Below are 16,450 nucleotides of genomic sequence, written 5' to 3' on the forward strand. Positions count from 1 at the left end.
AAGTGGAAAAGACCTCCAAGCGGGGCGACAACCAAACCGATATCCGGCCGTACGGTTGGGACGGGAGCGATGGGGAGGACAGAGCAGAGGAGACACCACGCAACGAAGCAGTAAAAACGGAACCTCGAAAAAAGGACATTCGAGGCAAACGGTTGACCCCGCACTGCTGTGTAAATGTATCTGCAAAACGCAGATCGTGCACTGCATTCGGGAGATGCATTGTGGGGATTTTAAATAAACAGTCCACAAGGGGGGGTGGGGAGAGTGCTATCTCGTTCCTTTTTTTGTTTTTTTTACTTCTTTAATCCACAGAGACCCGGTTAGCATACATCGCCCTTAAATCGCCGCGAAGCTCCCCAGGTTGCAGGTGATGCTGCATGTGCACATGAGAAGAAGCGGCACGTTCGAAGGAAAGGAAGGAAGTGGGAAGGGATGATCGGGGAATGGCATTAACTATAAACACAAATCTGGCGCCGCTACAAGCACCTTTCCACCTTCCCGATCATCCCCAACCCCGGGGGGGAGGAACGGGGGCTTTTGGGGCATCTTGAAAGTGCACCGCCTCACAAAAGGAAACATGCGCTTTACGATGTTCCTGCCCAGTGCCGCTATGCATTCGTGCATACTCCGACCCGAACGGGGATGGGAGTTTGCGTGACGCACACCGCACAAAATGCTTTGATCGTGTGCGAATGAAGCGATGGGCAGCAGGCCTACTGAGTCGGAGTGTGTAATACCACCACCAGCATCGGGGTGCATCGTATTAAGATTGGAATGATTTTATTCTCACGGGGAGAGATAAAACATTAGGGTCAGCAGAGATAAGACACTATTTGATTTAAACAATTAGCTATCAAACGGCATGCTATTGCATGTGAGGTCTTCCCGGCATGAGCGCATACATTGAAATAAACTTTATTAATTAATGGTTTTCTATTTGTTTTTTTATTCCTTTTTTTATTTATTAGAATAAATAAGAATAGATTTAATTATTTTAAAGTAAGTAATTTTCCCACTCATGAAAGTAAGAACATATTACGGTGTCTCCCGGTGTACCATGACTGGCCACTACTCCGGTGTTCTACCATGCTCATTGGTTGTTTTTTATATATATTTGCTTAAATAAATCATTACCACCTCACACGCATTTCGCACACCAAACCACGGTGCAATGCATACCACCCGTTGTGCATTGCACCGCACAGCAACGGTCACTGTTTTATGTGAATTCGTGTGTTTTATTTTCCTTCCCGCGTGTGTGTGTGTGTGTGTGTGTGTGTTTTATGTGCACCCGTGTCGTGGCGGCATTTTTGCTTTTATGTAAAGCTTGGCGGCGACCAGATCCCAATAATTCTCCTTCGCCCTGCCCTGCCCTGCCCTGCCCGCATCCCATGCCCAACCGGCCAAGTAATATTGATATTCATTTTTATTGATTGCCGGTAATCATTGCCATCACCCGGCGGCGGGTATCGAAACGGATTTTCCCTCCCCCCACCCCAAACGTGGGGTGGGACAAGAAGAACGCTGCGCTGTGTGGCTTGGTGGGTGGGCTTAAGTCACCCGATCCGGGTTCCCCGCACGAACGGTTTATTATCATTAATTATCTTCGTAAAGCTTGTGGGAATGTGAGCGAACAGCACAACCAGAACGAGACGGTGAAATATAAAGGAAAGCTTAAACAGAGAGCGAAGGAAAGCTTTTAATCTAGTCTAAACGTCGTGTTTCTTTTTTCGTGTGTGGATATTCAACTAAAGTTAAAGCTTAACTAACTTTTCCGTTTTTATACACCCGTGCCAAAACCAAAACTACCCGAGTTCCAGACTTCAAGACAAATCCTAAGATATTTACCTCAATCTACGCAATATGTGTTGACAGTAGTGAGACGCACGAGTGCATCGGAAGGTGGCATCCATGGTGCATCATATTTTGCAGCGGATGCACGAAAAAACCGCGTTTCATCATATGGTGGTTAAGGATAGGACGGAAGAAATCAAAATAAAGTGTTACATACCCAAACGGTGGAGGCATCGCCAACCTTGAAGATAAGAAAGTAAACGGGTATTAATGACACTGGTAAATGGAAAATACACCCCCGGATACGCACGATTCGGGTGGTTTTTTTGTTTGTTTGATGGGAGTTTTGGGAAGATTGTTGGTGGAAGATTAATGTTTTGATGGGGAAGGTTTGGCTTTACAATACTACGCAAACGGGCGACTACTACTAAACTGAGCAGAAAGCTTAACCCCCCCTCAATACCTCGAACAGTGGTCGAGTTGCGGACATTTCCCGTCGCAAGTTAGCACAATCATCCCCCACAGCACGGGACCACCCCGAGGAGAGTGCCAAGGTGGCAATAAAAATGGCGATCACCCTAAAGCAGGCGAAAAGAACATTCCCAGCGCAAACACACAACAATAATACAACGCGGAACGATCATTCGCTGAACGATCGAGCATGGACAGATTTTCATGCTTCCTCCAGATTGGCGAATGTTTTAGACGACATTAGAAACGCTATGTTTGCTTTGAGTGTTCCTTCATTTTTCCTCTCCTCTCACGCATTTCCACCACCCAAAAAGTCCCCCCCCCCACCATGAATGCCAAACCGAACATCGAACGGATTCGCGTTCGCCCTCTCCCCCGTTATTCCCCGGCACACAAACAACAATCGAGCATAAATCAATAAATGGCGCCATTATTATTGATACCTTTCGACTCCCTCGCGTCGCGGCTTTCCGCGGTGCTGGCTCATTATTTTTTTCTTCTTCTTCTTCTTCTCCGTCTGCGACTTCGCTCGACGTCGAATTTCCACCGCAAAACGCAAACAGCAAAACATATCGTTTGCACGCCAAATCCGACAGACGGAATTCAATTTATGCGTTCGATTCGGCGGCGGCGGCGCTTTTTGGGGGCGCTTTGTTGTTGGTGTCGTGTTTCCCGTGTGCCTGCTCCTGGTGTGCGTGTTTCTCTCTCCGTGTGTGTGTGTGTTCTTCATCGGTATGATAGAATTCCCGCCAGGAGAGGACAATCGGCGACATACTTGAATGCCAGTTACAAATACGTTCCTTGTCAAATCGCGATCCTTGTTTAGGACGAGAGAGAGTGACGTTTGAAGATGTGGAGTAATTTATCTAGCAGTGGCGTTTGCTTTTTTTTTTGTTGCTCCAATAACTTAAGTCTTGTGTTGTGTTTTGGATGTTTTTGAAATTGCGAGCGACAATGGAATGATGATAATTTTCAGACAGCAAATGTACCTTCGGGTTTTCTTATATTGTGAGATTTTGATGAGATCTTTCTGGATATAGTTTTCTTGTAATCAAATTTAAACAAACAATATAATGGCAGAGTCTAAAGTATTCGGTACGAATTTTTAATTCCCTTTTAAAATCGATGCATCTACATTATTTTTCACCTTTAAACCCAAAACATTCTCAGATCTGATCAGATCTCTCGTTAATATTAATTTCAACGCTCTTACTTTGATGTCGCTATGTACCCGCTCAAGTCGCGCGATAAGCATCCTCATCGAGGTTGAAGATCCTGTTGTGGAGCCGAGTAAGACATTCTCCCCCTTATTCTCAATTACACTTCATTTTTCAGCGGTTCCGTGTCCCGGAGCACGCACCCTACCACGGCTATTGTCATTCTAATGAAGATGCCACCGCAACAATCGCCTAACGAGCCGATTTGTCAATGCCCATTCAATGGTCACACGCACCAGATAAGCGTCCGAGCGACACCCGGGTTGGAAAATAAAACAAAATCCAGCGCTACCTTACGCTGCAGGAAGAGACGTGGCCGATTATCGCCGTACGGGTGTACAGTTCGATTTTCTCGAACCGGGAGGTCTTCTTGAGCGTTCACCATCACCCCTGCGCATTGTTTCCCGCAGGTGTCGACAGGAGGATCGATTTTTTTTTTTTCGTTAACGCGCTGCACAAAAATAAAATCAAAGAAAGAACGAAAAACCCCCATCTTAACCCCCGTGTTCCGTTCCGGGCTCATTAAGGGTGTAGCACCGGTTCCCGTGGTTTTGTCGTGTCGGGGTGGTCCCACCGGTTGCTCATTATCGGCAATTAATATGCAGAAACGAAGAGAAGAGAACCAATAAACCCCCACCTGTACAGCGCACCCGGTACCCAGTCCGTGGTCCGTGACGCACCAAGAAACCAGTTCAAGAAATTGAACACATTCCCAAGGATTACGGTTCATCTGGAACGGATCGTAACGAGCCGGCCACCAAACTGTCGCCACAAGATACATGTCTAGGACCGGCGAAATCCCGAAATGCGGCATAATCCACCCTGGGCGAACCCAACCGGAATGGAGTAATTAAACGGGGTGGAAAGAACTCGGGGTTTTGGTTTTACTATCACCGATACGGCTCTGGCTGAGGTTATGGAGTTTCGAGGCAGGAAACTGATTGGGAACTCGGAACTGGTCCGAATCTTCCCACACTGGCGGGCCCGCAAGTGATCTTATGCTGATCTTGTTTGGTAACTCTCATCGGTTGATTCATCGGTTGTTTGCTCCGATATCCATAAAGGCAAACGTTCACTGCTGATGCGCTGTCGGAGATGCCGAAATCAGCGTCTCCGGCTCATCAATATTCACGCAAAAAAAAACGCGAACGGATCACGGATATTAACGGCCCACCAAAACATAATACAAAAATCGTATCAGCATCGATGCAAATCGATGTCCCTTTCTTCGGCGCTTCTCACGCTGCGTTCCCTTTGGGGTCATTATTTTGTTACGGTTCCAATTTGCATGTGCACTTGGACGACATGCGTGCTTTCACACGCCGGTGATGCTTGCCCGGCCAAGGGTCGATCGGTCGTATCAAGGAAGGCAAGGGCGAGAGGGCATCGTAGGTGATGTCTGTCTGTCGCCCAAACTGGACAACGACGTCGACGGCGACATCGGCGACAATTCTTCCCTCTCCCCACCCCGCCCCCTCACACCATCCGGGAATCGACAAACAAACCAAACCGAAACGAAAAAAAAACCCCAATTCAAAAGGGTCCCCTGGACAGGTACCAGACACGACGCGTGGAAAAGGCAGTACGCGATCTTCTGAAATATCGCGAAACGAACGAAACAAAAAAAAAACCAAACAAAAATACAGCCGCGTAAACAAATACGCCATGGTAGCGATTTAATCAGCTCTTCTCTTCACGATCGGACGATGCAAAAAAAAAAAGCGGAAGAAGAGAAGGAAAAAAAAGGCGCTCACACACCCAACTGCAGTCTGGCGCCTTTTCCGATCCGCCACTTTGAAGCACGGCAGGCTCGAGCAGGAGCACGAGCCCACCGCACTCCCCGGGGGGGGTGAAAAGATGCCGGGTGACGTTGGCCCGGGCCGTGCGGGAAATATTTATAATTTTTCGCCCGAAAAAGCCCAACAAGGGAAACGCCACGAAAAGCCGGGACCACAAACTGTCCTATATAGCAGAAATCAACATAAATAATGTGGCGCCCGTTTGGGGCCGAACATGTAGCGGCGGTGCGTCGGAAAGTGTGCCAGAACGGGACGACGGCAACCGTACTCGTGGTTTTGTATCGAAGAATTTTCGTACGTCTTTGATACAGTTTGGTGTGTTCCGTTTTTTTTTCCTCATCCTCATTTTGCTGCTCCTCGCTTTACTTTCTCGCGCATTCGCGCCACAATGATCGAGATTGTTTTAGGAGTCCGTTCTTGCTCCGTTTGGTTTCGCCTCGTTTTAGTCACGTTCACCGGTGGATCACCGGTTCGTCAGTATGTACGATCGTCAGGTTCGATTGCTCGCGTTTGTCGTTGGCGCCCCATTCGAGATTCACCTGCCCGATTCGGGTACCCGGGGAGAAACGAAAGAAAAACCAATGTGTCCAAAATTCTCGATCCACTCGACACAACACACATCCAATGCAACGAAGATGCGAACTAACCAATCAACTAACCGAAAACATAATGTAAAAAAAATCAAACAACAATATACATTTCACCTCGCTACAATACCTTTCCCTTGTGGATTTATCTGTTTCATTTTCTAATACTCTTTTTCCCAGAAAGTTTTGTTTTTTTTTTGGGAGACGATCGTTACATCTTGTTAACGAAGGGCAATGGGTTAGCGCTAGTGTACCAATCGAATAATGGATGAAAGCTGAACACTTACCTGTGAAGAGAATGGGAGAGAAAAAAAACAGAGAAAGATGATGTTAGAAATTGTGTAAAATAGAATTCAATTATTTTTCTACATTTAGAGAAAATTATTTCATTGCGTTTAGACGATCGCTCGATCTACTCGAATTATATAACTTGTAATTTTTAAGGGAGTATCTTGATGTGCTCAGCGAAGGTTCACCATACTTTTAAGGAAAGTTTTTGCTATCCACGAGTTGATGGAGAACTCGAACCTTTTGCTTGTAATTTAGTGACATTTCACACATTATATGGTGAATTATTGGATGATAACACATGAAACATCGTATCGTATTAAAATAATCGTATTGTTTGACTGCAAAAAGAATGCTTTTCGAGCATCCTTTTTGTCATAGTCTTAACAAGGTTTTTCATAAAAAAAATCGAATCGTCTAAACGCATCTATTTGCTTCGCATCTGGATGAATTAATGCTAATGGTTGGCATTATTTATTTTATTTAGATAGAATGATAAGTTATTTTTTAATTTCTGGACACTTTTCTGGAAGTAGAACATGTTGAGATACATAAAGAATATTTACATCTTTCCGGAGCTTTTTGTCAAATTTACATTAACATTACAAATGTTTTCTGACAGGTAACGGATATGTCAGTTGAGAAAGCTGCATAAATTACTTTGTCACCCGGTAAAAGTTCAATAATGATGGGAAAATTCCACTTCTATCGCTTCATGTTCTACTTTAACTTGCAAAAGATTCGGGAAATGGTTGAAACGTTCTTACTACCTCTCAATAAACCCCTGTTGCTTGTAATCATTTTGTTTATTCAATTTGTTCAATCGTATCGATAAACACAACAGAAACAGCAGATTGTTTGCTGTGATCTACATCGATCAGTACACACCGTGCCGGGCAGAACACAGCACTAGCAGTAAACGATCATGCTTAATCTCACACCACCAACGATAACTAATGGCCGATCAGCTTATCTAGCCGCTGTTTACCCAACCGATGTCGTGGATGGACCCGGCACAAGCCCTTCTGCTCTATTTGATGATGAATTCGTGTACATTTGTACGGGGCGGCATTAAACGGTGCGGATCGGTTAAGATATCGACGGCGGCAGGAAAGTGAAGTGATGCCTGCACAGTTCACAGTCAATTAGAGCTGTTGCTGGTTTGTTCTCGCTACGATACCCGAGATTAGCGATCACGTTTCCATTGTGCTTTGGATTGTTTTGTCCGAGCCAACCAACCAACCAAGCAACCAAGCCGTGGAACCGTTTTGTTTTGCTCATAATCACTTAATTTGTGCACTAGCGGCAGCGATCGGCTGCGGCCACATTTCGTTAATTATTTCATCCTTGTTGCATTGAACTACGAGCGATTTTATGGCCTTCGTTTCGCTTTCACTTCCAGCCCGATGCGTTTTCCGCTTCTGCTTCGTAACGAGATAATCACAGTCTGCGGTGGTGGGCCGCGTTTCGACCATCATCAAACCCTTAACCGTGTAAGGATATTCGCGCACCCGAAAAGCTGCCGTTGCCTGCTGCTGCTGCTGCGCGATGAAGGCAAAAGCTCCAAAACACAAATCATAAATAATTGATAATTATCGTTCTGCTGCTCGTGATAGACCCTCCAGTCTTGGTTGTGTGTGTGTGTGTGTGTACTGAGGGTTCTTAAACGTTTCTGTACGTCGCCGGTGCCAGTTGCTGTAGCTTGGGAGGCTGCGCACGGGACCCTTGCGTGACCGAAAGAAAAACGTGCCCAAACACCAAAAGCGCTCATCATCATCATCATCGCTGGGTGCAACGTCGTGGTGGGGTCCATTGTTTGTTTTGCCTGTCCAATTTTCCTTCGTTTATCGCTTTACTTCGAGCATCATAAAACAAAAGAACATAACCCATGGTGGTGAACTGAAGCATCTCACGCATGGTATAATGTTTCCTTCCCATATTTAACTTTTCGTTTTATAAAGCCCAGGTGTTAAGCTCATGCGCATAAACGTGACGTTCAAAAGGACTTTGATAGCTCTTTATAAAAATAATAAAAATGATTTACTCAATATAATTCTATAACAAAGAGCCAACGACTTTTTCCAAAATTAATTATTTAAGTTGCCATTGGAATGACACAATCAATTTGGGTTTCGGACAAAAGCTTGCCGAACGGAACAGCTATTTATTGCCCATTTCTAAACGACTCGCAAAACTATGCAAACGAGCAATTCACGGATTTCTTTATCCGCTTTTTTCCTATCCATCCGAAAGACCACCCAAGACGGTTCCCATCTCGCACCAGCCGGCCGCGTGGAGGTGATCCTCGACGGTTGAAACCACAAAACCACACGCATTTTACATTTTTCCTCTTCCTGGGAGCATCTTCCCCGGGCGTTTTGATTGGATCTTGTTAACAAAACGGTTCGGCACCGGTTTTCTAAATATTAATCCAAGCTTACAACACGTTTCGGTTGAATCTTTTGCTTACTTTTGTGCCTCGTCAGCCGAGCTCTCTAAACCGCTCTGCAATGGGTTACTTTTGAAATGGGGTTTGAATCTGCCAAACCGAGAACGATCGTAAAAGAAACCACCAAGGAATCACTGTCTACACCCAACATGCGCCAAACCACCATAATTCCATGTGGAATATAAAGTTATGACGGTTTCTGTTCCGTTCTCGTTCCTGCTCCGAGTTTCGAAGCGAGGTGGAAACGAGAGATTCCCCGGTTTGCGCATTCGCCAAGGCGCCAGTTGGTAGTTTACAATTATTTATGAATTATTTGTTTTTGCACGCTTCATCCAGTCGGACGGCAACGAGCGATCGAATAGCGTGCATCCAGACGAGTAATCCCGCGAGCTTACAAAACAGCTCACGGACCACCACGGTGGACGCGAACTGCTCGCTCTGTACCATTCCGCATCCAGACGATCGGGCATGATAAAGCCGAAACCGAGACAAGCAGAACAAAGTGGCCCCACCGGACTTCCTATGAACGTTCAACCCCAACCTTGACTTCACGTCGCTTTCCGCCTGCCCTTTGCCACGGACAATCTCTATCGCCGGTGGAGTCCTGCTCGGTGTCCACTGCGGAGAGGAATTTTCCTTGCAGTGCGCCCGGTCGCGTATTTAAATGATTACGAATCGTGCCGTCGAGATGCTGGTGGTTGGATAAATTGGTCACGCTTTTCCGCGAGGCTCAGGTGAACAGTGCATAATGCGAGAGGGAAGCAGCATGCATCCGTCGCCAGACAGTCGCCATTGTTGGCTTGTTTCGGGGGGGGGGGGGGGGGGGGGGCAATCGTTTGGGGTGAGCGCCGGGTTTTCCCGGCCAAACCGATCGGGTCCACGAGTGTGATCGCTTCCGATAGACCACCTGAAACACGGGGGTGTGACGCACAAAAGGGAGTTGGTTCGTTTTGAATGGACTGCAGACTGGGGCTGGGGTGGCGTTCCTTACCACTTCTTCGTACTGGCCAACCGACGGCACGCAAAATGTGCCACCCACTGCATTTTCTGCTCGGCTCTACTCGGCCTGCAACGCAGATCGTTTATCGGTTTGCTATGGTTGCACCGTTCAAGCACACGAGCGGAGCAATAAAAACTGACCATGAGTTGCGCGGGCAGGCGGCCTTTTGCGAACAGGTTCTGGACAAGGCTGTGAAGGTTGTCGTTGAGTTGGTTGGGCTCATTTGCTGGCTAGAATAAAACGCTAGCATAGAAAATAGCAGCATTGGTCCTACAAAGACCAGCTTCAATAAATTTCAAGATTGTTACAACAACGTAGAGGAAATTTATGAACAAAACAAGAAGAATCTTTTTTCACAGGTTTATTACTAAAAATTATACTAAAAAGTCTAATATACCATAATCAACAAGGGGGACTATATAATATTAATAATATACCATAAGGATCCATACTAATAAGAAAATTATAATCAGTTAATACAACCATTGGAGGTGATTTTCTTCGCTTATAAAACATTCATTCATGCAGTCATTCGAAAGGCTTCCAAAGTCTCTAAATATGTCTCCGAAATAATGAAGAATTCGACCTATTTGCCCCCAAACATGACCAATTAATTTAACTTTGGCGGTTTTTGTGTTAAATAGTGATAGATTACACGTTTTAAATGTTCAAACCAACAAGCTCTTCCACGACTCTAGAGTCGACACCCCCTCAACTCTTCGAAATTGAGTCTTCCCATTGGCAAGACGTTTCTGTGTTTCCACCCGCATTGGACTACATCAAACGGAAGCATGTTCCGAAGGTTGTCATCCCCATTCCATCGTGTTCTGTCGTGTTCCAAGCGCAACGGTACGAGCGAGTTTTTATTCCCTTTTTCCAATCAATTATTCAATTTTGACTCAATTGGACGCAGTCGGATTGAAAAATTCTTCCTTTTTTTTGGGGGGGAATAGCCACCGAAAGCCACTCGGGAATGGAATGGGATTTTGAAGCTCGGCAAAGAGAAAAAAAAACAGCAAGACATGGTTTTAAAGATCATCAAGCGTCGTATCAAATTATGGTATCGAAGATTCGTAGATCCCTTTGCGCCCGCATCACTCAACGGCACCCCGTCCACTGGGTTTCCCATCATTTTTTTTGTTGTCCCCACCCGAATTGCTTGTTATTTTATTTCGGAAAGTTTGTGTTGTTTGCCTTACGTTGGGTTTCCCTTTCACCCTTCGTCCAGAGAATCGGCGTGGCAGCTTCTTGATGTTGTACCGAAAAATTGTACATCTAACGGCCGGACAAAGCAAAACCAGCATAAGTTCTACCCCGGATCGGCCGTGTGCCCCGCTTGACGCTCAACATATGTCAAGTTATTTTGTATTACTGATTTTTATACACCCCACGCTTCCCGCCCATTTGGTCGGGTCCACCGAAGGTTGATGGATGCCGGCACAAGCTCGAAATAGAACGATGCCCGTCTCGTCTTCGAAAAGGGCTATGATGACAAGTTTTCCCCTGCCTGTCTCTTGTTCTCGCTCTGGTTTCCCCAGGATATTTTCGTTTTCTTCACTCCTCTATTCGGCAACGGCAATCGAAGTCCACTGCCTGTCAGCCTTAGGACTATGGAGTAACAGTGGAGAAAAAATGAACATAAATAGGATGTGTAGAATGTCTCGCAGACAGTCCCAGGCCGCCGTTCTGCTTGGAGCAGACAAGCATTTCATTATGTCAACCCTCATCGCTGCCGTCGCGTCTCTGGATCGCAAAGGGTGCAGCCAAGGATTCTGGGGCCCGTTCGACATTTCGTCGATCGAAGCGTTTGACGAGCGGAATGATGTCTATGCCGCTGAGAAGGGGGCCAACAACAAAAAAACCCCTACATACACCGCCACACAAACTCTCTTTTGTGCCGATCGGGAATACGGAAAAACGCCATAAGCGCCGATCGAAACCCGGAGGACCGAAAGGACCGAAAGGATCCAGAGATAATGCCAGGGGGCGCCCAGGATGAGGTAAAAATCAATCTCCCTCACAAATGTCTCTCGCCAAACGTAAACGCATGCCTGCGATATCGATCTGATCTGGTTGTCGATGTGTCCTGTCGACTGTCGAAGTTGTGTTTCTTGTGACTGTTTTTCCCTCCCGTAAGGCCCCACCATGCAAACCCCTTTTTCTCCACCTAAAATCATTATTGCGCCACCGCGCTACTGCCCGTGGCCTGCGTGTATCTGGGAGTTTATTTTATCCTGATTGCTCGTCTCGTTTCGCTCCCTATTTCCCCGACTGTACTTTGTTTCTACAGAACTGTTTCGTTCTAAAAAGCATAACAATTTCAACCGTTCTTGCGCGTTGCGTTCCGGTGGACGGCTGCATGGCACCGAGATGTCGCTTAAAGTCGTCTTTTGCGTGGTTGAACGATTTGTTGCGTCTCGTCGCTGACTTTGGCTGACGGACTTGACTTGAACTGACTGGCTTGTCGGTGGAGATTTCGGTTTGAAATCTCAGCGTGTGTTTGATGTTTCGAATTATTCCGCTACTGGCGCCTGCTACGCGCACCAAACAAAATGGATGGACCGTTGGAGTTGCAACGCCAATGAACAGCGGTATCGCCATTGCTGAAAAACTCTTGTTTGGTGGAATATTTTATAAACTCTTGAATGTTTTCTTTTTAACCAAAATTATGTAGAAACGTTCATACAAATAAATTAAACATTGCATGACATTTTGTTCCCAACTAGACAAGTGAACTGTCAGACCACGTTCATCTATAATCCATCATTCACCTCGCATAGAAAATGCTCTCTAGAACCCCTTTCTACATATCGAACATTACTGGCGCCACCAACAACCCGAACCGTACCACCAAGGAACGAAAAAAAGCTACCAATTATCACATTGACAAATGTCTTCGAGAAATCCGTTCCCACCGTACGGGCTAAAGCGAGCGGCTCGCGGAAGCAAAACCATCCATCATCATCCTTTCCAATCCAGTGACACGGTTTGTTCTCCCTTTCGCGAAACCCAAACACATGACTTGATTAGGGCGGTGGGTACCATCGGTGGACCATCGTCCGGTCGTACCGGCGATCATCTTCGATCATAATCGATATCATGATTTAAAGCGATCGCTCATGTAACTGGCCGAGGCGCCGACCAGTCCATCCGACGCTGCGCCTTTACATTGTACGGCCTAATCTGCTCCGGCGGGATGGATGGGATGAAGAGCGATCGCACGATCGCACGGAACGCGAGAGGAAACGGACGCCGGGATGAAATAAGGGAAGAACAAAACAAACATGTAATTATATGGTTTAACAAAACGTCTATCCCGAAAGAAGACCCCGGGTGGGACCCTTTCGGGTATTGGAGCGCCAGCGGGTCATCGGACCTCGGGACAGGATCATAAATAATCAGGAAGCGCCGGTAACGAGCGAGAAAAGCAAGGGAAATAAAAAGGAGAGAGAAAGAGATGGTGAAGAGCACACAAAAGAAAAAGCAACCTTTAATATGCCATAAAATATCCCTGATCTTCGTGGCCTTTGCCGAGGCGCACAGCAACATTCGAGGCCATCCGCAACCCGGGCCAGTTATGATGAGCTGGCGTTGATGGGTGCTCGGTGTTGTTATTATTCCATTAATAACGGTGGAATCCCTTCCGTACGTACAAAAAGGGCCATACCTTTCCCTTGCATCTGGTGCTGCTCGACGCAGCCCAAAGCCGTCCCAGGCCGTTGCACGAGAACCTTCCGTTGCAAGGAATGTAGATCACGAATAATTGAATTGAGCCGGGTTTAAAGAAGGTTTAAACAAGGGACCCCAAAATCCCCTAGCTGGGTGGCATTGATCCTTCATCAGCACAGCCTGCACTGATACGAAGTTGTACCAAACTTTCACGCCATTTTTTGTACGGAAAAGGGCCAAAAGATTGTTGAAGTACAAGATGTATTCATTTGCCCAGTCTACTCAGTTCACTGCACGGTTAATGCTTCGATTGCAAGCTTACAGAGTGTTGAGCAAAGTTTAACCATCGCAGCAGGCTAAAGGAGGTCAACAAAAGCAAAACAACTCACTTCATCGCCTTGAAGTTTGATGTTTAAGCTTTAAATAGACAACAAATACGCGAAAGGAAAACGAACCGAAACGAACAGAGTCACTGCTAGCACCTAGACCTAGATTCGGCATAGGTGTAAGCTCTCGGAGTTGTGTTTGTGTGTGTTGTTTTTTATTCGTTTCTTCCATTTACTCATACAAAACCTATAAAGGATGATTTATGAGATTTTGATTAGATTACGTTTTATGGCTAATTAATTGAATGCTTCGTTGTTTCGTTCGAAAAAGTAAGGTTATGCTGCGTCATGCGCCCTGGGGGGGAGGAGGTTGTTACCTTTTGCCGAAGGCACCCTTCACGAATGACTTCACGAGTGTTAGCGAGGGTTTTAGGATGATTATTTGTTTAACATGCTTTTACATTACCCCATCGATCGACGAGAGGAAGGTGATAATAATTCGTATATACGTTTTTATTACGAAAAGCTAAGTCTCATTCGATTTTAAATATACGCTAGAATGATAATTTACCTCGTAACTTTTTCATTTTAGATAAAAAAAAATGCCAAAAAAGCCTAGGAAGAGAGATAAATATTCATACTCTCGGATTAAACTTGCAATAGCTAAAACACCCAAAATAAAACCACAATTCATCCTGTTGAACTCAACTGTAAATGCGAAACAAAAGCAGAAAACCGATCCTACCAGAAACAACTGCAAAAACCACCGCTAGAATTAATTACCATAAACTAATATAAACACGAAGTTATGACGTTCTGGTCAGTCTCGACACACCGAGGAAGCTCCGCGTGAGAGCTTCTTTGCGGTGCTATGGGGTGCCTTCAACACACAAAAACGAATTAAACAAAATTGCCCTGAACGCTGAATCACATAGATTTCGGTTTCGGATTAGTGGCCGGGAGGTTTTGTGGGAGGTCCATTGTCTTTGTCTGGGGGTCCATGTCGAATCACAACCCGACGGTAGCGAGGAATGATTTTCAATTTTCTATCCCATAGCGTGTGCCTTGGCGCAGAGATAGAGAGATCAATTTTTAGAGGGACGGTGATTGCAGTTTTGCTTTCCGACACTATTCCCGATCTGTCACGGTGCGTGTTTATCATCGCGAGCAATCGTTAAAATCTGCGACATTTGAAGACACTGTCAGCCCACTACACCCGGGCCAGGACTCGGGTGAGCTTTGTGTATTAATTAATCGCACAGTTTGACGCGGATGTTTCGTTCCTTGCATACATAATTCCGGGACACCACACTAATCGGCGCTGTGTGTGGCGTAAAAGCGCATTTTACTTCGCTCGGGGCATCATGAGCTTTGGGGAGCGAATATGAACAATAATAATAATTTCAAGCAACCGATATGTTAATGAGGCAGTTAGTTGTTTAGAGGATATTTAAATTGTGCAAATGTATTTTGTGTGTTGTTGTTTTGTTCTTCTAATTTGCAATAACAACTTCAACCTGCGGTAAGTTGGGAAAACTCACCCTCGATGGAAGTTTAACTTTTTAATAAAATACACTCACACACACACACTCACGCACCCTGCTTGCTGCTAACGAATGCAAATGGAATCAATCAAACCGGGAGTGGTGGGCTGTCGCCACAGTAATAAACTCCGACACCGGCCATCGTGCTCGCGGTGACGATGGCGGCGGCATGAATTAAAAGATATTCCACCACCAGCATAAAGGAGGGTTGACAGTTTTATGGGAGTTGGTGCAGTTAAAAATATGTGAAGCATTTCCAACGGGTTCCGCGACGTTGCTCTGACGCGATGATAAGGACGCTTTCTTCTTCTGCAGTTGCAAGCTCGGGTAGATACGGAAGAGAGCATAATACAATTCTCGATACAGAATATACATAAAACTCGACTGTATTCGTCTTCCTATCCTGACGGTGTGTGCATTTCCGTTTGGACCACACAAAGCGTACAATACCCATATTTTGCTGAAGGAATTTGAATGTACGAAAAATCAAAGAAGTATCTTCGCCGTACCGACGCGGCACTCAGCAGGGTGCCGTTTGCTGAATAATGCTGGTAAAATCGTGCTGTGGCATAAAGATCGCCTGATGCCCGTCGGGACGATTTTCCGTCCCATAAACGATTGTTTCGCTCAATGGTTGGGGATGGTGTATGGAACAAAATTATTGATTGCAGATTACGATTGTTGTGCAGCTGGATGTAGATCTGCGTGAAATTTTCACTATTTGTATATCTTTTGCTATAAATGTACATGCATTCTTCTTGTACATTTTTATTAAAAACAAAACAAATAATTATAATTTCCACTTCAAGTTGGTTTAGCGTGCGTGTTGTTCTATGTGTTGCGTGTTGCAAAGTGCTTTCGGTTCCCTGTGCGCATTTGGGAGTTGGCAACTATTACTCGTGTGCAATATTGCCCTTCGCCCTCAACACGACACTTGAAAAGGCACATCGAGCGATGCACCAGCACTCCCGCCATATCGGATGGAGTTTTTGCACTTCATAATTCACTTCAAACAGTACATTGCGGTGCACTTTCTCCCGAGGCTGGCTTTCATCCTACCCTATTTCCCTTTATGTGAATCCTCGTATTTTCCTTGTTCAGTAGAAGTTTTCGCTGTATTCTTGTACACACGTTAGGTGTTTTGAGTGTCGGGAGCAGTGCTAGCGATGGAGACGGTTCGTTACTTAGGAAAAGGTGACTAATTATTATCGTCATACATCGTACCACAGTACGCACCATTTGCTTTAACAGCAGCAAATTTGCTCGAAATCCGCCGAAAGGTATGCAATGTTTAAACACTAACTTT

The 16,450-nt window shown here is 45.6% G+C and overlaps 1 protein-coding gene across 1 annotated transcript in view; it reads right to left on the reverse strand.

Moving 5' to 3' along the window:
- Positions 1-16,450, reverse strand: part of LOC128307342 (optomotor-blind protein-like) — a 111,617-nt gene that overhangs the window by 41,299 nt on the left and 53,868 nt on the right. Inside the window, exon 4 of the mRNA XM_053045129.1 lies at positions 2,012-2,035. Coding sequence (XP_052901089.1) covers positions 2,012-2,035 — 24 coding nt within the window. The remainder of the gene's footprint in view (positions 1-2,011; positions 2,036-16,450) is intronic.

This window comes from Anopheles moucheti, chromosome 2 (assembly GCF_943734755.1).
Source record: "Anopheles moucheti chromosome 2, idAnoMoucSN_F20_07, whole genome shotgun sequence".
In the NCBI taxonomy this organism is placed as follows: Eukaryota; Metazoa; Arthropoda; class Insecta; order Diptera; family Culicidae; genus Anopheles; species Anopheles moucheti.